Source organism: Castor canadensis, chromosome 1 (genome assembly GCF_047511655.1).
Source record: "Castor canadensis chromosome 1, mCasCan1.hap1v2, whole genome shotgun sequence".
NCBI classification, from domain to species: Eukaryota; Metazoa; Chordata; class Mammalia; order Rodentia; family Castoridae; genus Castor; species Castor canadensis.
Genome location: NC_133386.1, coordinates 112,274,893 through 112,302,874, shown reverse-complemented (window position 1 = coordinate 112,302,874; position 27,982 = coordinate 112,274,893). Strand labels below are relative to the sequence as shown.

Genomic DNA, 27,982 nt, shown 5'->3' with positions numbered 1-27,982 from the left:
AAGGGGAGGAGCGATGAGGGGCGGAGTCTAAGCCCCGGCCGGAGGGGGCGGAGTTGACTGAGCAGAGGAGGCCGCTGTGGGGCCGCGGGCTCTTCTAGCCGATGTGGTAAGTGCAATTGGCAGTCATGTTTTGACAAGTCTTGGGTCAGGTGAGCCTGACGGAGCCGGGCCCCTGCCTGTGCCAGGCCGGCCTTCTGGAGTGTGCGCGGCGCCCGCACGCAGTCCGTGTTAGGTGGAGCTCGTACGTTCCAGGCCGGCCGGAGCCCAGCCAGCCCTCCCTGAGGCTTGTGGGTTACAGTGTAAGTTTTACACTACCTTAGTTTGGGTCGGTTCCCCCACCCCCCGAAAAAAAAGCAGTTTGTTTTTTTTTTTTAATGAAGGAAAAAACTGGTTCGTTTTGCCGTTGAAGCCTCTTGTACAATTAAACAGGAAATTCTTAGTTTATTGTCTATTCTTAGTTTAATAGCGAATGTCATTTTAGAATAGGACAGACATTGAAAGAAATATGGGCTCTTTGCTTCAAATACTGAACAATTCCAGGACAAAAAGTCTGATCCGGACAGCCCAGGGCATTCCATCCACTCTGCAATCACTGTCAGCTCTAGGACGTCATCGCGTGTCCCGCTGTCACATTCACACTAGTCACAAGCAGGAACGCTTGCCTGCAGGCCCAGCCATGTGATTTGTAAGGCCCAATGCGAAATGACAATGGAAAAGAAGGGGAGAAGTGTCATTACAGGTACGAAAATAGCCAGGTGTGATGGCGGGTACCTATAATCCCAGCACTTGGGAGGCTGAGGAGGATCAAAGCTGCCCTATAGTGAGGTCTTGTCCCCCCAGAAACGTACTAAAATATAAGCTCCTTCACCTATGGAATTGCTCTGATGTGTTCTGGTGTTTTAAAATGTGCTATTTTAGCCTGGTGCCAGTGGCTCAACACCTAATCCTAGCTACTTGGGAGGCTGAAATCAGGAGGATTGACGTTAAAAGCCAGCCTGGGCAAATAGTTTTCGAGACTCCATCTTCAAAATGGGCTGGAGGTGTAGCTCAAGTGGTAGAGCACTTGCTTTGCAAGTGCAAAGTCCTGAGTTCAAACTCCAGTCCCACCCCCCCCAAAAAAGTACTACTTTAATGCCTTTTCAAGTAAAGAAAAATTAAAATTATTATCATTACTTTACCATTTTCTTTATATTATGTAATACTAGTTTTAAATACAGGTATAAGGACATTTAGCTTGTATGCATAATCACTGAAATATCACAGTATTCATGTCCCAGTATTTCATAGCTCATACAAGCATATGTATTTTGTTCTTGCTATAACAGTGGAAATGCAGTACACAACTAACTCACCTGTTTTTATTTTACTTCTTTTTCCTGAAGTACTGGGGATTGGACCAGGGCCTCCTGTATGTTAGGCAAGCACTATACCACTTGAGCTAAGTCCCCAGCCCTTTTGTTTTTATTTTGTTTTTGAGATTGGGTTTCATTATCTTTTGCCCCAGCTGGTCTCAAACTCTAAATCCATATGTTTTTATTTTATTTCTTTTTTTAAAAGAATTTTACTTCTTGATACATGTACATTCTATCAACATTCTATAGAATCTGGCAACACTGGGTCTTTTTTGGGGTTTTTTTTTTTACAGTACTGGGGTTTGAACTCAGGACCTCACATTTGCTAGGCAAAGGCCCTACCACTTGAGCCACTCCATCACCCTTTATTGTGTTGGGTGTTTTCAAGATAGGGTCTCTCAAACTATTTGCCCAAGCTGGCCTTGAACCACAAGTCTCCTGATCTCTGCCTCTTGAGTAGGTAGATTACAGGCATGAGCCATCAGCTCCTGACAACATTGAGTCTTCATGAGCTTCCACACCTTGTAGATCCAACAGCATTCTGTGCTAGTGGGGCATTACAGTCACCTAATATGAATGGGGTGGCAACCATAGGAAGACCCATACACTGCACCTCTCTCCTCAGGTCCTGCTCATGTTTCACTGACCTAACAGACTTCACTTAGACAAAACACAAGTTCAAATGTAACATTGTTGGATAGGGGTTTAGCTCAGTGATACAGCACTTGCCTAGAATGTGCGGCCTTGAGTTTGATCCCCTGCACTACACATACACACAATCTATCTATCTATCTATCTGTCTATCTACCTACCTACCTACCTACCTACCTATCTATTTAACTGTGCACACTCATGCATAGTTAAGAATTTTAAAACGGTGACAGCATATTCATATATAAATATGGTGATCCTGTATAACTGACTGCATTACTTGCATACCCACAAAGGCAGCCCTGTCTTAGAGCCTTACAAGTCTGGTAGATCCTGAACATTTAATAAATAATTGAGGGCCAGACACAGTGGCTTATACCTATAAACCCAGCTATTCAGGAGGCAGGGATCAAGCGGATTGTGATTTGAGGCCAGTCAGGGCAAAATTAGAAGACTGTATCTGAAAAAGCACAAACTGGGGGCATGGCCTTAAGTGGTAGAGCACCTGCCTAGCAAGCACAAGGCCTTGAGATCAAACTCAAGTACTGCCTAAAAATAAAAAAGTAAAAATATAAGTAGACAAAGAGACTGAACTAGTACCCATTGCATGCTAGGTACATGGAAGACTGATAAGAGATCACAGTCTAGGGGGAACAAGCAAAGCAAACATAATCACAGTTATACTCAAGAGTGCTATACCTGTACTACCACCCTGCCCTGTTTGCCATTGGCCTACCTGAAGTTCTGCATTTCTAATCCAGTTATTCAGGCTGTAACCTCCCAGGGTTGAACTTTGATTTTATATCAGTTCTTATTTCTACAGTAAGCATAAATACATAAAGTACCTCTTTTTTTCTTTTTTTGCAGTGCTGGGGTTTGAACTCAGGGCCTTCACCTTGAGCTACTCCACCAACACGTTTTTGTGATGGGTTTTTTTTTTTTTTTTGAGATAGGGTCTCACAGTTTCCACAGGGTTGACTTCAAACTGTGATTCTTCTGATCTCTGCTTCCTGGGTAGCTAGGATTACAGGTGTGAGCCACCTGTAATCCTAGCTCTAAAGTGCTTTTTATTAACCTCATTATGGATAAATATACTGAAACCAGGCATGGTGTCATACCTATAATCCCAGCACTGGTTGGGGGAGGTATTAGTCTCTGCTAGGTAGCAAGACCCTGTCTTCAAAAAAAGGACACTAAATGAATATACTATTCATTGTATAGAGTGTAGACTTTGACATGTTCATAAATAAGTACCTGCTGGTTGCCTCATAAATAATATAATAAAATGTTAACATTTGGGAAATCTGAGTTAAAAGTATGCAGGAATTTTTTTCTGTGGTATTGGGATTTGAATTCAGGTCCTTAAGGCTTGCTAGGCAGTGCTCTACCACTTGAGTCACTCCAGCAGCTTTATAGGAATTATTTGTAATATGTCAATCTGAAAGTATTTCAAAAGAAAATGAAAATGTCTTACTCTTAAAAACAATTTTAAATTATTCAACTCAAAAATGTATTTAAGGTAATTGAAGTATGATTATATAGCACTTGGGGTCCATAATCAATAATTATTTATATTTAATTTGGAAGACAGATTATTATTTATTTGTTTGTTTTTTGGTGGTTCTGAGGTTTGAACTCAGGGTCTTGCACTTGCTAGGCAGATACTCTACCACTTGAACCACGCCCCCAGAGTTTTGTTTTAATTATTTTTCAGATAGGGTCTAGGGATTTTGCCTAGGGCTAGCCTTGGACCAGCAGTCCTCCTGCCTGTGTTTCTTTACAAGTCTGTGCCACCATGCCCATGTTGTTTATTGAGAGGCGGTCTCACTAACTTTTTCCTTGGGTTAGCCTCAAACTGCAATAGTCCTGATCTTTGCCTCCTGAGTAGATTAGATTATAGGAATGCACTATGCCCACCTCAGTTTATGTATATTAAATAACAAAAGGACAATAAAAACTAGTGGTTGATAAAGTGCTAAAGTAAAGGTCACTTGTCTCAGCTTCCCTGGAGGCTAAGGAGGTAGAAGGATGCCTTGAGTCCAGGAGTTCCTGCTACCTGGGCAACATAGGGAGACCTGTCTCTTACCAAAACAAAACAAAAAAAAGTTAAATATCAAGTCCTTAATGTATGCCATAGCAAATTTATGGATGATACATTGTTTGGAAATGTCATCAAAAGTAGAAATCCAGTTTCTAAGAACCTATGAGTCTGGAAGATTTTAAAAAAGTTTGCAAGACTATTTCAAGTGATTGTGAGGGACCACATTTGCTGAGGAAGCATGATAAAACTGAGACTGCTCAGATTAGTGAGGTGTTCTACTAACAATTTTGGCTCATGTTCCAGCAGTGCTCTTAGAAACAAATGCCCTTAAGAGTGGTCTGTGTTCCTTGTTTCCTGTTGTGATTGGTCTGGGGTGAAATTCCTCCACCCACCTCTTTTTTTTTTTTTTTTCCCTGTTTCATTTTATTTATTTTACTGTGCTTATATACCTCATCACTTGAACACTTCAGGTAAGTCTTAATCTCTACATATGTATACCTATTTGCTATAATCTTTATGTATGTATACCTATTTACTATCTTAGTGTAAGATAACAAATTGGTTATATTATCAGAAAAATTGAATATTAAATCTGCTTGCCATGAAAGTATATTTATTTGTAACTTAAAGTAAAAATTTGAATTTCAGAAGCTAATTGTGCCATAGGTTTACATTTTTATTGGTAACTTAAAATTTCTTTTGTAAAAATAATAGTTTAAGAAACTTAATTTTTAGTTTAAAAGTCAAATGTAGATAAGATACACAAATTATCTATTATAGAAATTCTTATATATCTGTTGTTTTATATATATATATATAGCTATACATTTCATATATGTTAAAACATACATACTTTTGCTACAACCATTTAAACATTTATTCATAATCCTTAGTAAGTACTTTTTGCTTCATGACCCATTTTCCTGGGACGGTGAAGTGGCTCAAGTAGCAGAGTGCCTGCCTTGCAAGCATGAGGCCCTGAGTTCAAACTCCAGTACTGCCAAAAAAAAAAAAAAAGACTGACTCATTTTCCTTAGGTCATCCATTAGAAACTTGCAGGTTCTATCAAGGTAAGTGACCAAAGAAATGAATTGTAAGTGCTTTCTTTTTTATTTCTCCTTTGGCATTTTCTCTTGTCAGTCTATTTTAAATATTAATCATTTAAAATAACAATATTAGGCTAGAAGTATAGCTCAGTGGTAGAGTGTTTGCCTAGTGTTCATGAAACCCCGGGTTCTATCCCAGCACTACAAAAAGGAAAACAGTAGTATTAAGAGAGGTCACTTGTCCGTTGCTCATTTGGAATACTGAATGCTAGCATCTATGGTTTCCCTTGTTGTGTAACTAGACTGTGAGGATAGAAGAGTCTAAATGCCCTTTGCTCTCTTTGGGTAACTGAACTCTTAAATGCTCATTTCCAGAGCAGTGACTGATCAAGCTTGGTGCACTGTGAGCTTTTGTGATCATTTTCCAGCAATAGCTTTATTTGTACAATCTCACACCTGAAGAAGAAAGAAAAATGGCTTGTACTGAATTTTCTTTTCATATGCCAAGTCTAGAGGAGCTTGCTGAAGGTAAAAACAATACTAACTGCATTTCTAAGAAGTAGTCCAAGAAAAAAATTAAAAGATTCTAACATATATATGTAGCCTACTACTTATCTTTACCTGTATTTTACTTATTGGAATGGTACTTTTGATACAGAGTTTTCCATTTCATTATCTGTTCTATACTGATTTTATTGAGAAAGTTCAATTTCTGGGGTTGTGTTTTAGGGGGATGGGAAAGTTCAAAATTCTGTCCCTCTAAAAAAGCTAAACTCACCATTTATAGATTCTTGATGATACTAACTTTTACAATGAAAATGACTATAGTACTTTGAGGTTCAAGTAAGTATAATGCCCAAAGAGTTGCAGAATTTTGCGATAACTTTTTGCCAGTTACAATATTCTGCAGATACATAATCTCCTATTGTGTTTTAATCACGTTCCCAAGCATGCTTCTTTTTCCTGGTGTCCTGGAGTTTGAATGAACTCAGGGCTTAGAGCTTGCAGAGAGACACCCTCCAGTCCCCTCCTCCTGATTTGAGAGACAGCCAGTACTCTGCTTAGATTCCTCTCTGTGTGTTTTATGTATTTTACCTTGCTAAACAATTTAAAGCAGCTTCCTGAGATCATTTAGAAGGAGGGGAGATGGATGAGAAAAGGAAAAATGGGGACATAAAATTAAGCCAGGAATACTACTAATCCAAAACTGTAAAGTCTGTTAGAATTCTGACATTTACCTGACAGCCTTTTAAGCTTCATGTAGAACTCTCCCTTATTTCTCAAGAGTGTATTTTCCCAGATAGTTAATCAGTTCTCTGTTCTCCTAATAAGAATGAAGTCAAGAAATATACTCATTTTTTTTTGCTTTGTTGTTGCTTTCCTCTTACAAGCTTCCTGTTTTGTTTCCTAATTGAGTAGTAGCTAGTAAATAATCCATCTTGCTAGTATTTTTTGACCTACCAGTCATTTGTTTTCCCTTGCAATACAGCTAGGGATCTTTTCTTTCAGTGTCTTTCTCTCTCTCTCTCTCTCTCTCTCTCTCTCTCTCTCTCTCTCTCTCTCTCTCTCTTTTGTATGTGTGTGTGTAGTATTGTGATTTGAACTCAGGGCACTCTACAGCTTGAACCACACCTCCAGTCCATTTTGCTCTGGTTGTTTTGGAGATAGAGTCTTTCAAACTGTTTGCCTTGGCTGGTCTTGAACCATGATTCTCTTGATCTCAGCCTCCCAAGTAGCTCCCAGGTGTGAGCCACCTATGCCCAACTTATGTCTGGTTACTTTAGTTCAGCATTTGTCTGTAACCTTCATTGAAGTTGTGGCATGTGATTCCTTACTTTTTAAAAAACTTAAATATTTACATTTCAATAGGTTTTTAGACTCCCTTCCCCCAAAGAAAGCCCTCACAGGTATCTTCAGTGATTGGTAATCACCGTGGATAAAATATTTATGTGCTTTAGTATATCTTCTAATTATACCAAAGTCTAATTATATTCATTAATAAAACCATTTCTGGGGCTGTAGGTCAGTGGTAGCGCATGTGCTGAAGCACATGACTAAGGCCTTAGGTTCCATCTCCAACACCATCGAAACAAAAAAAGAGCCTGGTGCCAGTGGCTCTGTAATCCTAGCTATTTAAGACCCAGAGATCAGGAGGATCTTGGTTCAAAGCCAGCTGAGGCCAACAGTTCTAGAGACTGTATCTCAAAAAAACCATCACAAAAAAACGCTGTTGGAGTGACTCAAGGTATAGGCCCTGAGTTCAAACCCCAGTACCACACACACAAAAAATTTTTCCCCTTTTTTTATTACATAAATTTAGGCTAACAGTGTGACACATAGAAAATTTAAAGGAATTCTTGGTATATGGTGGCCACATTTTTACCTAATGTTAAATAATCATTTTTATGTCTTTATTAGTTATGCAGAAGGGGTTAAAAGATAACTTTGCTGATGTGCAGGTCTCTGTAGTTGATTGCCCTGATTTGACTAAAGAACCATTTACCTTTCCTGTAAAAGGTAAGCAGGTTTTTGTTTCTTGTTTGTTGTGTTTTTACATGCTTTTGGTTTTCAATCATAATCTTTTTCTAAAGCCAGTGTTATTTTTATCTATAAAAAAACCTATATTGTTACAACTTTTAAGCTATATTTTGACTAATTTCTGTGCTTATTGCTTTTAGATGTTGGAAATTTCATTTTATACCCATGTGGGAAAAAGATTGTGTTTTATGTACTTTCAAAACCTTCACTGGCTGCATAATAGATACTTAATGGGCTACAGTCTTAATACCACATGAAAGTTTTGTTTTTAATTGTTCAAGTGACTTTTATAGAAACTAACTTTACTTTTTAGTTTTATTATTTATTCAGTACTGGCTATATTTGATTCATCTATTAAATACTTCTAACCCTTTAACAAATTTGCCACGTTACCATCCACTGTTTGAAGTGAGAAGGGAAGGAAAATAACATTGGTTGAGTAAAATAGTCAGTGTTGTAGATAACTATATTTGATAGCTTAGTTTTTACAGTGATACTGCAAGGTAAAATACTAACTCCATTTTATAGATGAGAGCTGTGAGGGCTGAGAAGACTCAATGTGAATCATAGGATTTAATGCAGGTCTATCTGTTTCAGAAGTCTAATCTTCTCCCATTACCTTACTATGATGAGTTTGGAGGTAAACGCATTTTTCTCTTATTATGAAATGGACATATTTTATTTAAAGGTTATTTGCCATAGAATTCCTGGAGCCTAGTTCTATTCTGACACATACAAATTTCATTACCCGGAATAAGCCGCTTAATGTAGCTTACCTCAGATAGATTAAAATTAGGGGATTTCAGATGACTGTCCTTCTTGGGTGTTTGCAGCTTAAACATTCTGTAATTACATGTTTGCATTCTAGAAAGTTTGTGTATCTGATAGCAATTTCTCTTAGCACCTTGAAATTATTTGGAATAGTATTTTCTTCAGCTTCTTCTTACATAATATAATCTCTCCAGGTTTTTCCAACTATCGGGTTTCAGTCATTCCTGGAGAAAATCATTTTTAAATCATATGTGTAATAGATCTCTTTTTCTTAGTTATAACTCAGTATTTCTGGCTGCCTGTAGGACATCTCACCTGTAATTTCCTCTTCTTATCTCTACAGTCACCATGGTTAGCTATTATTTCTCTGCACTGCTAAAAGAATTCCCTGTTTCTCTACACTTCAGCATCACTGTGACTTAATGAAAGTCTTGTCTATGCATTTCTGCTGATTCCATGGAAAACATTTTCTAAATCCCCAGTTACAAAAGGGACCTATAAGACTTTTATGTACCTATCTGCATAGCTGAAGAAATAGAGCAATTAAATGTACTTTGCTGTGTAATATGTTAGCATAAAACTGGCAAGACTACTTTTTCTCAAACAAATGATAATTATTTGCCACCTTACACTTTTAAAAAGTTCCTTTGCCCAACTCGTCTCTAGCTGTATTATGATAATAATTAAAAATGTAAGCAGAGTACTGGAGGTGTAATTCAGTGGTAGAACTTGTTCTCAGTAGACTCAAGGCTTGGGGTCAGGAATCCCCAGCACCAAAAAGAAAAAAAACAAGTAGAAAGCTCCTAGTCTGTAAACTTATCTGTTATTAGTTGTCATTTGCATAACAATCTTGGGAATAAACAATTTAGGAGAGAATTTCCCAATGTGGATCTAAAGAACATATATTCTACAAGAATAAAACGATTTAAATTTAAAAACAATTTTAGCCAAAATAAGAAACAAGCACACACCCCCAGACAAAATAGATTTTTAAGGGAGTAAGGCATTATAGATTAATTCTAGAAACCTTACCCAAACCAAACTTTGGCCCTATTAGTTGCCCTATAGGTCAGTTATGTCAAGCCATGCTTCCATATGATGATATTGGGAACACAGTTCAAATAGGACAGAAGAGGCTGGTAGAGTGGCTCAAGTGGTAGAGTGCCTGCCTTGAGTTCAAACCCCAGTACCACACACACAAAAAAATAATAGTAATAAATTGGCTTTGGGCTTGACTGCTTTTCTCTAGCCGCCTCCCCCCCACCCCCCCGCCCATGCAGGAGTCTCTGCTCTTTCTTCTACTTTCCTGATAACACTCTGTCACTTTGCACCTCAAAATAAATAAATAAATAAAATAGCACAGGAGTATTAGCTACTTATACATCTTCCAACCCCTGCTATGTAAAACCGTATGAGAATGGAGAAGTTAATTTTAATAAATTACCGTTTTTGGCATTTTATACTTGAATTATATGTTTGCCTGTTTGTAAGATGGCTTGTGTTTTTTAGGCATCTGTGGGAAAACTAGAATTGCAGAAGTAGGAGGTGTGCCTTACTTAATGCCTCTGGTAAACAAAAAAAAAGTAAGTGTGCGTTTACGCTTCACATTCCATGAAGATTGTAGAAGGTGGTTTATTCCTCTTTATTATGTGGCAGGCAAGTGCAACTGGACTCAGTTATAAAATGTAAATCAGGAAATTTGTATGAGTTATGATTTAAATAATTTTTTCCTCTTTATAGGTTTATGATCTGAACACGATTGCAAAAGAAATCAAGTTACCTGGAGCTTTTATTCTTGGAGCGGGGGCAGGCCCATTTCAGACTCTTGGGTTCAATTCTGAGGTGAGCATCCATATCATCATTATGTTGATTTCACATTTGTTTTATCCTTCTTTTTCTGCCCCATTTAAAATCCTTTCTGGTGAATTATAAGTGGTTGATGTCATATCTTGCTACAGATTTGCTACAATTTAGAGTACATGCTCCAATTTGTCTAACTGTAGTGGAACACTAACCTTTAGTTTCAGATTTTATCAGGGAATAGGTTCAATCTTTGATAAATCCAAGACCCTGGGGAATTCTGTGAAGACTTTAAAATGTATTTTGAAGTGCAAAAGGTTTTAGTTTTTTGAGACACTGTCTCGATATGTAGACTGGCCTTGAACTCAAGATCATCTTCTCTCTGCCTCCTGAGTGTTGGGATTACACGTATACACCACCACACCTGACAATTCTTACATATCACAGGATTCCTCACTTCTCTATAAATCTTTCCTATTCATATAAAGGCAGCTTTGGATTAGAAGATGAATAGAATATTTAGTGATCTAGTCAACTCTTTCTTGCAGACCAAAGAGTAATCTGATGGTGACTTAAAAAAGTTAATAGCTATTACTAAATACTATACCATATATGACTATACTAGCAATATGTACTTGTAAACATGCTAATAAAACATCACTGTTTCTTCATGAGTATAAGAGTAAATGACCTCTTCAGTCTGTCCTTTCTCTTATAACCTCTTCAGATATAACTGTTAGTCAATAGACATACAAGTTCTTGTCCAGAGCTTTAATTTTCATAGTGTTCAGGATAGTAAAAAGATAAATTAGAAATTTTAAAGCAAATATTTCAATGTCGTAGAACCGTTGTATGAAATATTGTAGCCAGTGGCTAGTGGAGTGGTTCAAGTGGTAGAGTGCCTGCCTAGCAAGTGTAAGGCCCTCAGAGAAAGAGATATTATAGCCAAGTGTGATGGTGCACACCTGTAATCCCAGTACTTCGGAGGCTGAGGCAGGATTGTGAGTTTGAGGCCTAGTTGGGCTACGAAGTGAGATCCTGTCTCAAAAAAAAGAAGGAAGGTAAAAGGGGTGGATGAAGGGATGAAGACAGGAAAGAAAATGAATTATTGTAAACATTTTAGATTTCCATAGCTATTACAAAATACCTGATAACCAGCCTATGAGGAAAGATTTATTTGGCTCACAATTTTAGAGGTTTTGGTATGGCAGCTAGTAAACAGAGAGAGAAAGAGAAAGAGAGGGAGGAATCCCTTTTATAACAAAGCCCCTCCCCCCAAACCCATTAAGGTATGAATCAATAAGTGGATTAATCTGTTCATGATGTCAGCGCCCTCGTGATCTAATCACCTCCGAAAGGCCCCACCTCTGGAACACTGCTACATTGGAGACCAGGCCTTCAAGCATGAGCTTTTGGGGAACATTTAAGACAAAAACTGTAGCGTTTTTTTCCAGTTTTTTGTATAGAAAATTAAATACCTAATAATTTCTGTGTTTGTATATATGGGAAATACTTGAAATAAAATGCCTTGAAGTCTGAAGTAAAACATGTCATTGTATTAAGATATCCTCTCTACACAGGAATACCAAGATTGACCAATTGTCTTCTGTTCTTTTCAGTTTATGCCAGTTGTACAAGCAGAGAGTGAGCACAACCCTCCTGTGAATGGCAGTTACTTTGCCCGTGTTAACCCTGAAGATGGAAGGTGCCTTCTAGAGAAGTACAGTGAAAAACATCATGATTTTGGATGTGCATTACTGGCTAATCTTTTTGCCAGTGAGGGCCAAGCTGGCAAGGTGATTTTTTTTTATTGTTTTATTATTCATATGTGCATACAAGGCTTGGGTCATTTCTTCCCCTTCCCCCACCCCCTCCCTTACCACCCACTCCACCCCCTCCCTCTCCCTCCTACCCCCTCAATATCCAGCAGAAACTATTTTGCCCTTATCTCTAATTTTGTTGAAAAGAGAGTATAAGCAATAATAGGAAGGAACAAGGGTTTTTGCTGGTTGAGATAAGGATAGCTATACAGGGCATTGACTCACATTGATTTCCTGTGCGTGGGTGTTACCTTCTAGGTTAATTCTTTTTGATCTCACCTTTTCTCTAGTTCCTGGTCTCCTTTTCCTATTGGCCTCAGTTGCTTTTAAGGTATCTGCTTTAGTTTCTCTGGGTTAAGGGCAACAAATGCTAGCTAGTTTTTTAGGTGTCTTACCTATCCTCACCCCTCCCTTGTGTGCTCTCGCTTTTATCATGTGCTCAAAGTCCAATCCCCTTGTTGTGTTCTGGCAAGGTGATTGTGTTTATAAAAACAGCATTCTTCGGATGTTCTCAGAAGAGAGTTTTCCTAAGAAAATCATTGATACCAAAGTGAAAGCTCTTACATAGCCCAGTGTCATGTTGCCCTGAATATGAAAGATCTGAAAGTCTAATTTAAAACTGAAGGAGTTTGAAGCCAGCCTGGCTATGCAGTGAGACCCTGTCTCAAATTAAAGAATACTTAGCAATATCTTTTTCTGAATAATGAAATGATAACAAAGTATTAATTTGGGGGGTGAATTAGTCACATTTATATGTACCCTGCAGAAAAAAAATGCTTATTTTTTGGTAACAAATAGGCAATTTAATTTGCTTATTTCTGACTAATCACATATTGTGCTAGATAGAAATGGTAGTAGCAAAAACTTGTAGCAAGAAAATAATAAGGACAATTTCATATTTTTCTCTGTTTGTATGCAGAAATGATGATTTCAGTGTTAGCATTTGTGAGATAGCTACTTCAGCTACTTTGAGAAATGAGGTAGAGAAGTAAAAATACCTAACAGTCAAAACATAGTCCAGAACTTTATAGGAAATTGTAATCATTTTTACCTCACCCCATGTTAATCTCTTTAAGCCAGGGAATTCTTAACCTTTTATCACCATAACATATATATTAAATCTCTAGAGTTCAATTTAGGAGAAATGAAGAAAGCATAAATAAAGACCAGGCATGGTGGCTCATGCCCTTAATCCCAGCTACTCAGGAGGCAATGATCAGGAGTATTGTGGTTTGAGGCCAGCCAGTGCAAAAATTAGTGAGAACCCCATCTCAACTAACAAATGATGACTGGTGGTATATGCCATATCCTAGGGAAGTAAGGAAGGAAGGGAAGAGAGACCTACTATTAAAGTGTGTGTGTGTGTGTGAGAGAGAGAGAGAGAGAGAGATGTGTAGGTGCATATGTCATTAAGACTCAGAGGACTGAGACATTTCAACTCAGATCTGGGTACACTAAGCAAATAAGAGAATGTTTACCTTGCTGCCACTAAATTATATGGTACATTTTGGTAGTTTCCGACACAAAATTTTACAGTTTACCCAGTGGTGTGTATATTTATGTCTTCTGTAGGTCATTGAGGTAAAAGCCAAAAGAAGAACTGGACAGCTCAACTTTGTGACTTGTATGAGACAGACTCTGGAAGAACATTACGGAAACAAGCCCATAGGGATGGGAGGCACTTTCATAGTGCAGAAGGGAAACGTGAAGGCTCACATTATGGTAAGGGCCTTGTGTGTATGCCTGCATGTATTGGGATGTGTGTGCACGTGCTATGCTCTCAGGATTTTTAGATATTTATACCTTTAAAGATGCGCTCAACAAATTCTTTTACTGTGAGTGTATTACTTTAAAATTTAAATGACAAACCATACTGTCAGTCAAATTGTGAGGTTAGAGTTCTTTTTCATGTTAACATATTAGAAGTTTTCTTTCTGATGTACTTTTTTGTCTTGTTTTTGGAGTTTTGTTGTTTTTGATGGTACTGGGGTTTGAACTCAGGGCCTCACACTTGCTAGGCAGGCACTCTCTTTCTTGAGCAACTCAACCAGCCTATTTTGTGCTTGGTTTTTTCAAGATAGGGTCTCTCAGACTGTTTGCCCAGGCTGCCTTCAAACCGTGATCCTCCTGATCTCTACCTCCTGAGTAGCTAAGATTATAAGCATGAGCCAGTGGTGCACAGCTTGTTTTTGTTTTGTTTTTGCAGTGCTTCAGATTGAACCAAGGGCCTCATGCCTATTATTGAGCTATACCCTTCTATTTTTAGTTTTTTGAGGGAGGAGGTGGTACTGGGGTTTGAACTCAGGGCTTTATGCTTGCTAGGCAAGTGCTATACTGCTTGAGCTTTGCCTCCAGCTCTTTATGGTGTGATTGTTTTGGAGACAGGGTTTCACTTTTTGCCCAGGCATGCCTGGGATGACAGGCATACACCACCACACCCAGCTTTTCCCACTGAGATGGGTTCTTGCAAACTTGTTTGCGCAAGCTGGCCTGGCACGTACTACCAGGCCCATCTTTTTTCTGTTGAGATGGAGCCTTGCAGACTTTTTTTTGCTCAGACTGGCCTGGAACCACAATTCTCCCAATTTCAGCCTCCTGAAGATGATAGTGCACACCGCTGTGGCCAGCTATTGGTTTGGATGGGGGTCTTGTGAACTATTTGTTGTGACTGGCCTCGAAACTTGCACCTCCTGATCTCAGCCTTCCAAGTATTTAGGATTGTACAGGCATGAGGCACTAGCACTCAGCTCTGTTTTTAATTTTTTGAGGGCACACCATATCATCTTCCATAGTGGCTGTACATTTTACATTCCTGTCAGCAGTGCACAAAGATTTCTGTTCTATCCATCCTAGCCGGTACTTATTTTTTGTTTGTTTGCTTTGTTTTTATAATTACAGTCTTACTGGATTCTCATTGTGATTTTAATTTGCATTTCCCTAATGATTAGTAAAGGTGCTGAACATCTTTTCACATGCTTTTTTTTACTAAATTTTTTAACATAACATAAAAATTGTACATATTTCTAGAATGCATATTTCTGAATTTCCATACATGTATGCATTGTGTATTGTCCAAATCAGGTTAAAAGTATCTGCTCAGACATTATTCATTTACACTGAAAACATTTAAATTCCTTTTTTCTAGCTATATACAGCACATTATCATTATTTGCACTTATCCTACTGTGTAATATTACACCAGAACTTACTCCTATCTAACTATAACTTGGTAACCATTGATCACATTTCCCCATCTGTCCTTCACCCACAATTCTCATCCTTTGCTATTTACTTTCACCTTCTGAGATCAACTTCCTTATATCCCACATGAGTGGAATCACGTGATACATATCTTTTTGTTCCTGGCTCATTTCACTTAAAATATTATCTCCAAATCCACCTATGTTGTCACAGATGACAGGACCTCATTCATTTTTTGGATGAATAATATTCCATGGTATGTATGTATATCTGTATGTTGGTATAACATACACACACATATATATATGTATATGTATATACATATATATACACACACATTTTGGTGTAATGTACATATATACATTTTGTTTTGGTTTTTGTTTTTTGGGGTTTTTTTTGCAGTACTGCAGTTTGAACTCAGGGCCTACACCTTGATCCACTCCACCAGCCCTTTTTTGTGATGGGTTTTTTTCAAGATAGAGTCTTACGACTATCCTGGTTTCAAACCGCAGTACTCCTGATCTCTGCCTCCTGAGTAGGTAGGATTGCAGGTGTGAGCCACTGCACCTGGCTTTTTTTTTTTTTTTTTTAAAGACAACATCTCATTGTATAGCCTAGGCTGGCCTTGACTTATGATCTTCCTGCCTTAGCTTCCCAAGTGCTAGGATTATAGTCAGCCACTTCTATTTCAGTTTCATTATTTCATGGACACTTAAGTGATAGTGTCCTTTGATGAAAAGTTTGTGATTTTTTTTTTTTTTGCAGTAGTGGAGTTTGAATTCAGGACCTCAGTTTTTGGGATTAAACCAATTCTTGGGATTAAACCCAAGGTCTCACATGTGCTAGGCAAACACTCAACCCCTGATCTATATCTGCAGCCCCAGAACCTCACACTTGCTAGGCAGATGCTCTATCACTTAAGCCATGTTCCTAGCCTAAAAATTTATAATTTTTCCATGTTCCTATATATCTGTTTTGTTGTTGCTCCCTGTGCTTTTGTTGTCATAGCCAAGAAATCATGACCAAACCAAGTGCCCTGAAACTTTTCCCATGTGTTTTGTTTGTTTTTTGTTTTTTCGGTACTGAGATTGAACTCAGGGTCTATGTCTTGAGCCACTCCACCAGCTCAAGTATTTGAGTATTTTTGAGATAGGGTCTCATGAACTATTTGCTCCAGCTGGCTTTGAACATTGATGCTCCTGATCTCTGCCTCCTGAGTAGCTAGGATTACAGGTGTGACCCACCGGTGCCCAGCTATTTTTTGATGTTGTTGTTTGTTTTGTTTTGTTTCTATAAATTTTAGCTAGCATATTTAGGCCTTTGATCCATTTTAAACTAATTTTTATGTATTGTATAAAGTAAGAATTCACCTTTATCCTTTTTAAAGAATACCCAATTTTCCCAACACCATTTGTTGAAAAGACTGTCCTTTTCCCATTGAGTGGTGTTAATACTCTTATTGAAAATTACTTGATCCTATATGCAAGGGTTTATTTCTGACCTCTCTATTCTCTTCTGTTGGTCTGAATGTCTGTCTTTATGCTAGTAGTACACTGTTTTGATTACTATAGCTTTTTAGTTGGTTTTGAAGTCAGGAAGTATGAGACTCTGTGTGTGTGTGTGTGTGTGTGTGTGTGTGCGTGTGTGTGTGTGTGTTAGTTACTGGGGATTTAACCCAGGGCTTTACACATGTCAGGCAAACACTTCTTCCTCTTGAGTCCCACACTAAGACCTCTAGCTTTTTTACAAGGTTGTTTTGAAAATTTCAAGGTCTCCTGATATTCTATGTGAATTTTATGATGGATTTTCCTATTTCTGCAACAAAGTCATTAAGATTTCAGTAGAGCTGGGGGCTGGTGGCTCATACCTATAATCCTAGCTACTTGGGAGGCAGAGAATCAATAGGATCACTGTTTGAGGCCAGCCCAGCCAAATAGTTCACAAGACCCTATCTCAAAAATACCCAACACAAAAAAGGGCTGGTGGGGTGGCTCAGGTGGTACAGCACCTGCTTAACAAGAATGACCCCTGAGTTCAAATCCCATTATTGCCAAAAAAAAAAAAATTTTTTTTTCCAATATAGATTACATTGAGTGTTTTCTGTCAGTTATTCAACCCAGGGCCTTAGAATGCTAGGCAAGCACTTTACCACTAATACCACTGAGCTATAGCCCCCTATTCCATGATGAGATGATTTTTTTTTTTGTGGTACTAATGATAGAACTCAAGGCCTTCCACATGTAGGCAAGCACTCTACCCTTGAGATACTCAGCCCAGCATTGAGTTTTTATTCCTTCCTTCCTTCATTCCTTCCTTCTTCCTGTTTATTTATTTGGCAGTACTGGGACTTGAACTCGACCTCTTGCTTGCAAGGCAGGAGCTCCACCACCTGAATCACACCCTTAGCCCTTTTTCCTTTGGTTATTTTTAAATAGAATCTTAACATTTGTTCCTAGATGGACCTGGACAGTAATCCTCCCATGTACACTTCCCAGGTAGCTGGAAGGACAGACATGTATCACCACACCTAGCTTTTTAATTGGTTGAGTTGGGACTTTCACTAACTTTTGCCCAGGCTGGCCTCCAACTGTGTTGCTCCTGATCTCTACCTCCCTAATAGCTGAGATTGTAGACATGAGCCACTGTGCCTAATCCAGCACTGAATCTTTATAGATTGCTGTGGGTATTATTGATGTGTTAATATTAAGACATTCAGTCCCTAAAATCAGAATGTCTTTCCCCATAAGAATCTTCTTTAATTTCTTTCAGCAGTGTTTTATAGTTTTCTGTGTGTAAGTCTTTTACCTCCTTGGTCAAGTTTATTCCAAAGTCTTTTATTACAGTTCTTGATGTTTCTACTTAATTTTAGTGCCTTGCTTTTCCCATTCCACCCCATCATTCCTGGTATCAGTAATGAAGTTTAAGATGGAAGAGCTGGAAATGTAGCTTAGTGGTAGATAGTGCCTAGTATGTGTAAGTTCTTGGATTCAATCTCCAGCTCCCCAGATTAAAAAAAAAAAAACTTTTTTAAAGATTAGGATGGGCACATACACGTAGGAAAACTGAGAGGCTATGAAAAAAAAATAGGGGCTAGGAAGAAAGGGAGGGAGGGAGGGAGGAAGGGAAAGGAAAATAGTAATTGACTCATTTCTTCATTTATTTATTTCTAACTTTTAGTTTGTACTAATTGATTGGTTATCCTTTTGAAAACTAGGATATATAATTGATGCCAAAAACAGTCAGTAGAGTATACAACAGAGCTTAAAATTTATAACACTCAAATCATACCTTTAAAAACTCTCAATTTTCAATAACATTCAGTGTGTTTACCTGTTTAATGATCTTGCATTGTAGCCTGCAGAATTTTCTTCCTGCCCATTGACCTCTGATGAACAGGTGAATAAATGGTTGAAATTTTATGAGATGAAGGCTCCTTTGGTTTGTCTACCAGTTTTTGTCTCCAGAGACCCGGTATGTCTTTGCTATCTTTTATATTACAATGTACTACAATGATAATGCTTCATTGTTCGAATATTCTTTTAGAATTAGGTACTTTTTTGTTTCTATTGTTTAAGACCTAAGTCTTTAGAATTTTCTTCAAAGCGAAAGGACTATGTGGCTTTCTACCCTATGAGTTTGGAAGATCAGATTTTAGCTTTGAGGAGGTAAAATAGGCATTTTAAAGTAATACCTAAATTCATGCTATTAAATAGTAGAAACACAAGTTGGATTCATATCTCTTATTTGGTGTTCACTTTCTAATTCTACACACTAAAAAATATTAATATAGACCAATTCAAAGTAAATATCTACCAAAATACTGATTGGTCAGACCCTTTGATCCCAGTGATGCCATAGCTAGGATTTTATCTTTAGATGTATGTGTAACTATATAAAATCAGTAGTTAAAGGATTATTAATGACAACATTGTTGTAATGCCAGAAGAGTTGGAAATAATGTAAATATCAGTTGAGAACTTATGTACATATAATGAAATACTATGTATATAAAAGAATGTGGAAGCTCTCTTATTATCTGATAAACAAAGGTCTTATTAGGTGAAAAGGAGCGGCATGTAGAACCATGTGTAGAGAGTGTACAGTTGGAGTTAAAAAAAAGTGGAAGTAAATATTTCTGGAAGGATATACAAGAAGGAGAGGGGAACATTTTACTGAATATAACCTTTTACATCCTTTAATTTTAGAGTCATGTGACTATAATTGCCTATATTTAAAAAGTGGGGGCTGGAGATGAATCTCAGTGGTAGAGTGTTTGTCTAGCATGTTTGAAGTCCTAGGTTTTAGCACTCCAAAAAAAAAAATTTTCAGGAGGGGATGGTACATGACTGTAATCCTAGCACTCAGGAAAAAGAGACAGGAGGATAGGAAGTTTGAGGCCATGCTGGGCTACATTGAGACCGTTTTAAAAAACAACAAAAAAAATCATAATTAAAAAAAACCTTTGTAACAAAAATAAAAAATTTCTCCTTCCCCCTTCAACAGATTCTAATAAAGGTAACTTGAGTGTTTGCTAACAAACTACTTGTATGTTGTCCTAGGGGTTTGATTTGCGGCTGGAACACACCCACTTTTTTAGTCGTCATGGAGAAGGTGGACACTACCACTATGACACTACTCCAGATACAGTGGAATATCTCGGATACTTCACTCCCGCCCAGTTTCTCTATCGCATTGATCAACCAAAAGAGACCCATTCATTTGGGAGAGATTAAATCAGCCAATGCGTGTTTAAAAAAGAAATGATTAACTAAAGTTAATTAACTAACTCAATACTTGGTATTAATACAAAATCCAATAGAAGTTATCTCAGTACTGAAATCCTATTTTATTGTGATTTAAAATGAAGGATTATGGTAATATTGTAGATTATTTCACAGTCTCTCTGAAAGAGATTATTGGGAACAAAATTTATAATTGAGATGTTCATTTTCTTTTTTTATATACTCACATTTATTAAACCAACTTCATTTTTTTCTTCTGTAATATCAGTCTATTTTATAAACATAATGTTTATACATTAAATATAAACATGAACAGGAATAATGTAATTATTCCTACTACCTAATAATAACTTACATTTGAGTAGCATTATTAAAATTTTCAAATTAGTTCCACAACAGCTAAGTGGATTATTTCCAGGTTTTAGAAAAGTCTTTGTTTTTAAATCTTTATGTTCATTGAATCTTTGTACTGAATTTTAAAAATCCGTTCTAGAAATGAGCATAGTTTTTTCATTGAACAGGGTAGGCAGGAAGAGGCCTTCACCCTTTCTGTGAAGTTAAACCATACTCAGAGTTTGTAATTTGCCTTTCACAAGCATTAGCAATGAGTTGGTTAGCCATGATTCTTCCCTTGTTTGGTTGCCAGTCAGAAGCAGTTTGTACCTTATTGGTTATTTGCAGGAAGAGAAAGAAAAAAAAACAGTATCAAAATACAATGTTGGTAGGAGCATATTTTATTTTCAGGCTCTTGCTGAAGTTGACCACTGTCCATATGAAATAAAAAATGACCCTCTTGGCTGGAGGTGTGGCTCAAATGATAGACTGCCTGCTGCACAACTGCAAAGCTCTGAGTTCAAACCCCATCCTGCCCCCAGAAAAAAAAAATGAAAATGACACTCTTCTACTCATTATAATGGTTGAAATTTACCTTGATGTTCTATAATAATCATTAGCCAGAAGTCAATTCTCCAATCTTGCTATAGCATCAACAAGGTGCAAATTTAGGATTTTTTAATACTAAGCAAATAAATCTTCAAATAATGAACTTTGATTATTTACTTTGGGTGTTAGCTATAACATGTCTTGATAGTATAAATTGCCAAGTACTATTTTATTTATTTTTTTTTTAATTTTTTTTTTCCTCTACTCAGCACCATTTAATGTATTAAAGAACAGCTTTTTAAAAAAACTCAGAATAGGAAACATCACAGTCTCTTAAGAACAATACATATTAATACAATCACAAGATTCCAAATGAAAAACAAATATTACTCATGTTACAGATTTCCAATCTTCCTGACCAACAAAAAAGCACAGTATGCAAACTGCATATCTTAACAAGGTAACTATGAAATCTTATTTTGACAAAGACAGGTTTTTTTGGTTGTTTTTTTGTTTTGGGGAGGGAGTTTAGTCAGACTATGTAGCCCAGGCTACATAATCTTGCCTCAGCTTCCAGAGTACTAGGAGTGCTACAAAGACAAGTTTTAAAAACATACAACCAGGCTGGTGGAATGACTCAAAATGGCAGAGCACCTAGCAAGTGTGAGGCCCTGAATTCAATCCCCAGTACTGCCAAAATGACAGTAACAATAATAATAAAAACAATACTGAACTGCAGCACCATGTGACTTCCTTAAATATCCTCAATCCCACTCTAGATGATTTATGGAACTCATGGCCTCCACATTTCTGTATTCCCACCCAACATTTGAACCAAAAATTAAGTGTTTATACATGTGTCATTGAATGAGAACTACCATGACATGCTTAAAACAAAAAGCCAATGTATTCAACAATGTATTCAATGTTGAATATTGAAAGAGGAGACTAAGCTTAGGTGACACTTAAGAGGTAGTAGGGAAACTGGACAGCATTTGTTACTTCACTCTGATTTTAGCACATAGGATTATGCCCAAAGGAACTAGGAATAACCTACCATTAACTATAAAAAGAAGACAATACTAATGTTTATGAAAAGCTTATAACATACGAAAATATTTAAGTTATAAAATTAAATGAAAAAGTAGTATTAAAAAACTGTATATAATAGTATAATCTCAACTATGTCAAATCAACCAATCAAAATATGCCCTTGGAAGGACGAAAGAATAATTCAAAAGGTTAATGGTGGCTGTATTTAAGTGTGAATCTACAGTGATCTCTTTTTTTTTTCTTTCTTTCTTTTTGGTGATAGGATCTCACTATGTCACCCAGACTGATCTTGAATTCCAGATCCTCCACACTCAGGCTCCCAAGTACTGGGATTACAGTTGTGAACCACTATCCCTGACTCAACAATGATCTGTCTTCTTTTCTGTCTTTTCTAAATTTTTCTTTACTTGGGGTAACTGGGGTTTGAACTCAGGGCCTCATGCTTGCTAGAAAACTGCTCTACCACTTGAGTCTCGATCCCAGTCCTTTTTGCTTTTATTTTTCAGAGAGGGCCTTTTGTTCAGAACTGGCCTCAGACACAATCCTCATATCTCTGTCTGCTGGGTAGCTGGGATTATAGAGGTGCACAACCACACCAACTGTTTTTTTTAAACAAATTAGTTACAAAAAAGAATGATGTAAGTATTAAATTTAATACTTTTAAATCCAGCCTAGAAGAAAGCACATGTACAACTGTAAAACTAAAACATTCTAGGCTATTCTGTGAACCAGAAATTTAAAGTAACTGGCCTGAGTGTAGAATGCTTCATCATCTTCTCTACCTGGGTAAAAACGTGACCATCCTGCTGATGGAAAATGCTGAAACAGAGAGATTGAGGCAGAAAAATCATTAGTCTGAGGCCACCCTGCGGTTACATTATGAAACCCTGTGTCAAAGAAAAAAAAAGCCAACCAAATGGAAATGCCATGGAGTTACAGAAAGGAACAGAACTACCCACATCTATCTAGCAACAACTTATCTACAGTACAGGAGCTGTTTAACGCTAGAATCAAACATGAGTATGGCTCTTTCCTGCTATTTTCTATGTAGATGTCAAGTTGTAAAAATGCTATGATGACAGCAACTAATTTAATAACAGATTTAGAAACAGAAACAAAAGTGTTGCTACAAGAGTGCACCAAGAAAAGTGAAGACTTGGAAAATTAGAAAAAGTGCTTTCTATAAAAATGAAATCTCTTTCAGATGTCTGTTTACTTATATACACTTTAAGGCCTCCCTTCTCTCCTCCAACAAAAAAAGAGGCCAACTCTCCAAACATGTCTGTTTATCCAACAAACATGGAATGAAGGCTTATGTGTTAGGCATTGGGCCCTCTAAGAGGAGAAAGGCCTGACCCTGCCTCAAGGACATCTCGCTCTTCCCAAAGCAAGAGGTGGACACATCACCAACCACAATACCCTCATTAAAAGTGCACAACACTGCTTCTTGTGACTAGAGGACATGCTGCAAATCTCCTCATATTACTTACACAAACATCCTTATGCTGAAACTTTCCTGACTTACCAAGAGGCAAAACCACAACTACTTTCTCCTGATGAGTATTTAGAAAGAGCAGGGATCAGTGACACTTTGCCCTAAACATCACAAAGCCCACTGAAATCAGTTAACTTTCTTTTAAGCAATACAGCATACATTACTCCATGAATGAGGTCCTTTGAACCCAAGAGTAAGTGACCCAGTCCTATACCTAATTAAGACTCATTAATACCATCAAAAAGTCAGACACAGGAATGCTAATTTCAATTAAATTAGTTTCCTCTTCCAGCCGCTGATTTTCAATGTGCTCCTGCGTCAGTCGCTCCAGGTCTTTCCGTACATTGGGGTGGTCTTCTAACTCTTCATAAAGTGACCTGACGATGTCCAGCCTCCTGTAGTTCTCAGGTTTGACCAGGCTTCGCACAACCTGGAGGCACCGCTCTTTCAGAGTACACACTGGCAGTGTGATGTTGGCGAAAATAGGCTGTCCGTCCACATTGAGGGACGGCACAAACAGTTCAGTCTGGTTAGCCAGGAGTCATCATGCGTCCCCGCATCTCGGAAGAGCCAGAGGTGACCTCGGTAGCTGTGGATGCGGCTCGCCATCGAAGTTGAGCCACACCGGCAGCACGATGCGCGGGCTGCGGTTGCAAAAGAGGACCTGGGAGGGCTCGCGTGAGATCACCGAGCGCAGCACGGGTCGGGATGCTGGGCCGCCATCTCCTCCTCCGCGCCCTCCTCCGCTACTTCCTATTTATTTATTTTTATTGTTTAATTGTTCATAGTGCATGCAAGGCTTGGGTCATTTCTCCCCCCGCCAAGTATTATTTTAAAATAAGCACTATTTTGAAAGGAAAAGAAAGAAAGAAAAAGTTGATGTATCTCACCTCCAGGCAAAAACAGCACTAGTATTATTTTATTTAGCAAATAGGTCGGTACACTAACTCTGTCCTCTCGAGTGTGAACTTCACGGTAGCAAGGTGTTTATTTACCACTTTAGCAGTAGTGCCACTAACAGTGCCTGGCCAAAATAGGCACTCACTACATTTATTGAATGAGTGAATGAGTAGATGATTATGCCAGACACTTCACTAGAAACTGAGGATCTGGGTAGTGGGAGAAAACAGTAAACAAATACACATGAGGTGGTATCAAGGGGTACAGATGGATATAAAGGAGGGTTCTGGTTGGTGGTGGTCATCTCACACTCCCTGCTGTGACTTGGTTTGCATGTCAAAGTTGATGAAGTCACAGACCAACAGCTTGAGTCCTCATGTAAGGAAGTTTTCTGGGGACAGCAGGGCAAATCCTAAGTTGGTCCAAAATTGACTTGAGAGAACAAGGAAAGAGACTGGCTTAGGATTTTTTGGAGGTTTATGGTAAAGCCAACGTGATGGTTCCTACATGAGGTTTGAATTTCCCACAGGTATCAGAGAAGGGAGCATCAGGCTCTTTGCTTGCCAATGTGTGAGGCAGAAGGGAAAGGAGAAAGAGTAAGGTTTAAAAGCTGTCAGCAAACGTCAAAATGAAATCAGACTATTGCACATTTTACATAGGACAACAGAGAAGACTTCTCTGATAAAGAGACACATAAGCAATAACCTGAAAAAATTAGGGACTGAACCATGAAGTTATTTGATGTCCATCCTGGCAAGTTGAAAGGCTCAGTGGCAAGAGAGTACTTCGTACGTTCAAGAAACAGCAGAGGCCTATTGCATGTGGCTCACGCCTGTAACACTTGCAACTTGGGAGGCTGAGATCAAGAAGATTGGAGTTCCAGGCCAGCCCAGGCAAATAGTCCGCAAGATTCCATCTCCAAAATAAAGAGACTGGAGGCATGGCTCAAGTGGTAGACCGCCTCCTTTGTAAGTGTAAGGCCCTGAGTTCAAACCCCAGTCTCACCAGCAAGGAGACCATTTTAAACAAAATAGGATCACTTTATATCCTAGTGCATATTTGTATATATAAAACCTTTATGAAAAATAAAGTTATTGAAAATGTAAAAAGTGAAATAATTATATTCATATCTAAGAAGATAACACTTAGATTCTTCTCAAGTCTAAATCTAATTCAATGCCAGTGCAATCCCAGTAGGGATTTTCATAGACTCACCAGTTGATCTCAAAATATGTGAGCTAGCAAAAGACTAACCTAAGCAAAAATAATTTTGAAGACAAGGTCAGGGAGATTTGGTATATAGATAACAAAAATAACTAAACTTATAAGTAAAACGGTATAGATTTGGTAGTGGTAACATTCAGCCAATAGAACAGAAAACCAAGGCCAGAAAAGATCCTTGCATGCAAAGGACTGGATTTTTTTCCATAGGATCAATGAGAAAGGAAACTGTGTTCAAGTATGGCTGACACAACTACTTACACTGAAAAATCATTTGGATTGGACTGAATACCAGATAAACACCTAGATGTGAATGAATGCTGACACTTTAATAAAAATATTTACAATGAAATACATAAGTATATCTTTATGACATTGGATATGTTTCCTAAGGAACAAAGTAAGAACTATAAAAGACAGATATTATGACATTAATACATAAACCTTTTGTTGTCAAACTATAGCTCAAAAAGAAAGGCAGACTGATACTGAAATCCCAAGTGTGTGTCCTAGCATAGTCGATGATCGAAGACACTGGACCAAAATTAAGCATAAAGCAAGCATAATTTTTTCTAATAGGATAGAAAAGAACCCTGAAGGTGGGACTTAGTGAAAGAGCTAAATCAAAAAAAAAAAAAAAAAAAGGCTGAAGTCTAGGAGATGATAAAGAGCACTAACTGGCTTAGGTACAACTATTCTACCTTGAATTATACTTTGTGATTGGCGCCTAGTCAACTTCTCATTAAATCCGGCCACCTGCCCCTCTCCTTATCAAACTGGACATTCCAGAGGGCCTGGTCAGCTCATCCTTGGAAGTTTGTTCAACTTGTCCTGGCTTTGGGGCCCACCACCCACATTGAGCAGCTGCATCTTGCTATTTTAGTGAGAAGCTTGTTATTTCTCTGAGAAGTCCATTGTTTCCCATGCCTCTTTAGATGTCTGCTTTTAAAGTTCCTCTCTCATCCAAAATTGAGTCACTCTGTCATTGCTCCCCTTACAAGACCGCAGTCGGAAAATATGTTTTCAAAACATAGCTGATGAAATTCAGCTTGCATTCAGAATGCATTAAGTCATCTACAAATCAATAAGGAAAGAGGAACACAATAGAAAATAGGCAAAAAGTATGAACTGGCATTTGGCAGAAGAGGAAAAACCAATGACTAATGTTAAAAATTAAAAGATTTTTATTTCCAGTAATAGCGAGTTAGATGACTCAGGTGAACCATCTCATTACAGACAATTTAAAAACTGGAGAAGTACAAAAAGTACCTTCCTGAGGGGCTGGCACACTGGCTCAAGTGGTAGAGCATCTGCCTAGCAAGCATGAAGCCCTGAGCTCAAACCCCAGTACCATATAAAATAAAATAAAACATTTAAAATGTGAAAAACAAAAAAATACCTTCCTGAAGATACCAAAGAGTTACAGTGAAGTTTTGCTAGATGAGTATCTGGGACAGAATGGAAGCCTACCTACCCCACCAGGGCCGGCAGATGGTTCAACAAACAGAATTATCATTGTTTTAAGCCTGTGACTTTTTGGGTGCTTTGTTACATAGCAATTGATGACTGATTTAAGAATACATAGGGACAAGGTTGTGTGTTAGGACTTGAATATGAAAAGTACCCCACAGTTTCATGTGTTGAAGCCATGATCCCTAGCTGATGGCACTATTTTAGGAGGTAAGAGGGCCTTTAAGAAGTGGGGCCAACCCGGGCACTAGTGGCTCAGGTGTGTAATCCTAGGTACTCAGGAGGCAGAGATCAGGAGGATCGTGGTTTGAGGCCAGCCTAGGCAAATAGTTCTCAAGACTCCATGTCAAAAATACCCAACACAAGAAAGGTCTGGTGGAGTGGCTCAAGTGGTAAGAGTGCCTGCCAGCAAGTGTGAGGCTGTGAGTCCAACCCCCAGTACCACCAAAAAAATAAAATAAAGTGGGGCCAAGTTGGAGCAAGTAGGTCACTGGCTTGCCCTTAGGGGACATACCCCTGACCCTTTCCTTCCTCCCTCTATCTGTCTCTCTCTGTCACTATGAATTGCCACATGCTCCTGAAATCAGAGTTTTGGACCAAAGGCCCAAACTCCTGGGATTCCACATGCCAGGTCCAGCCACTTGCCCCTGAGACACTGTGAGTGACAGAGAAAGATTTATGACATGGCTCTCTTGGTACAGTGGAGTCTGTGATCAGAAGACTTCCAAACTCTTTGTGTGCCACAGGGAAGAATCCATGGCAGGACACATGGGTGTAAGTGGAGTTTATTACAAGTTAAGGGAGAGAAATACAAAAGGGAGCATGGTGGAGCCAGGTGGAATCTGGAGAGAGAGCGAGCATGTTTCTGCTATCCAGGTGCTTTTAAAACCTACACTAACCTAAGGGAAGGGAAGAACCAGGTGATTTCCATCCAGTAATCAATGAGTGGGGCTGGGCATGGGCGGTTCCCAGGCCAGGTGAGGGCAGTCCCTGAGCCAG

General features: G+C 38.3%; 1 protein-coding gene and 1 pseudogene across 16 annotated transcripts; one reads left to right on the top strand and one right to left on the bottom strand.

The window, feature by feature from the left end:
• Nucleotides 1-21: 21 nt before the first annotated feature.
• Nucleotides 22-21,007, top strand: LOC141424995 (ester hydrolase C11orf54). Of its 16 annotated transcripts, none has more exons than XM_074080806.1 (10): nt 89-106; nt 5,082-5,114; nt 5,466-5,618; nt 7,509-7,607; nt 9,909-9,982; nt 10,140-10,241; nt 11,819-11,995; nt 13,592-13,741; nt 18,575-18,691; nt 19,780-21,007. In XM_074080806.1, exons 3-10 carry the CDS (start codon nt 5,564-5,566, stop codon nt 19,951-19,953), a joined length of 948 nt encoding a protein of 315 aa, XP_073936907.1. In that variant the 5' UTR covers nt 89-106; nt 5,082-5,114; nt 5,466-5,563; the 3' UTR covers nt 19,954-21,007. The 16 variants fall into 16 exon arrangements, with proteins under 16 accessions (XP_073936901.1, XP_073936941.1, XP_073936907.1 ...); XM_074080821.1 differs by lacking the exon at nt 89-106 and adding an exon at nt 756-4,514; XM_074080800.1 differs by lacking the exon at nt 5,082-5,114 and having other exon boundaries at nt 22-106.
• A 1,598-nt stretch (nt 21,008-22,605) lies between these two features.
• On the bottom strand, nt 22,606-26,383 carry LOC141422506 (von Hippel-Lindau disease tumor suppressor pseudogene; annotated as a pseudogene).
• Between the last annotated feature and the right edge of the window lie 1,599 nt (nt 26,384-27,982).

Excerpts from the sequence above, each read along its gene's own strand:
- LOC141424995 (XM_074080800.1), top strand. The coding sequence starts at position 5,564 with ATGGCTTGTACTGAATTTTCTTTTCATATGCCAAGTCTAGAGGAGCTT. Across the intron at positions 11,996-13,591 it reads GTGAGGGCCAAGCTGGCAAG|GTCATTGAGGTAAAAGCCAA; the intron begins GTGATTTTTTTT and ends TGTCTTCTGTAG. Across the intron at positions 13,742-18,574 it reads ACGTGAAGGCTCACATTATG|CCTGCAGAATTTTCTTCCTG; the intron begins GTAAGGGCCTTG and ends CTTGCATTGTAG.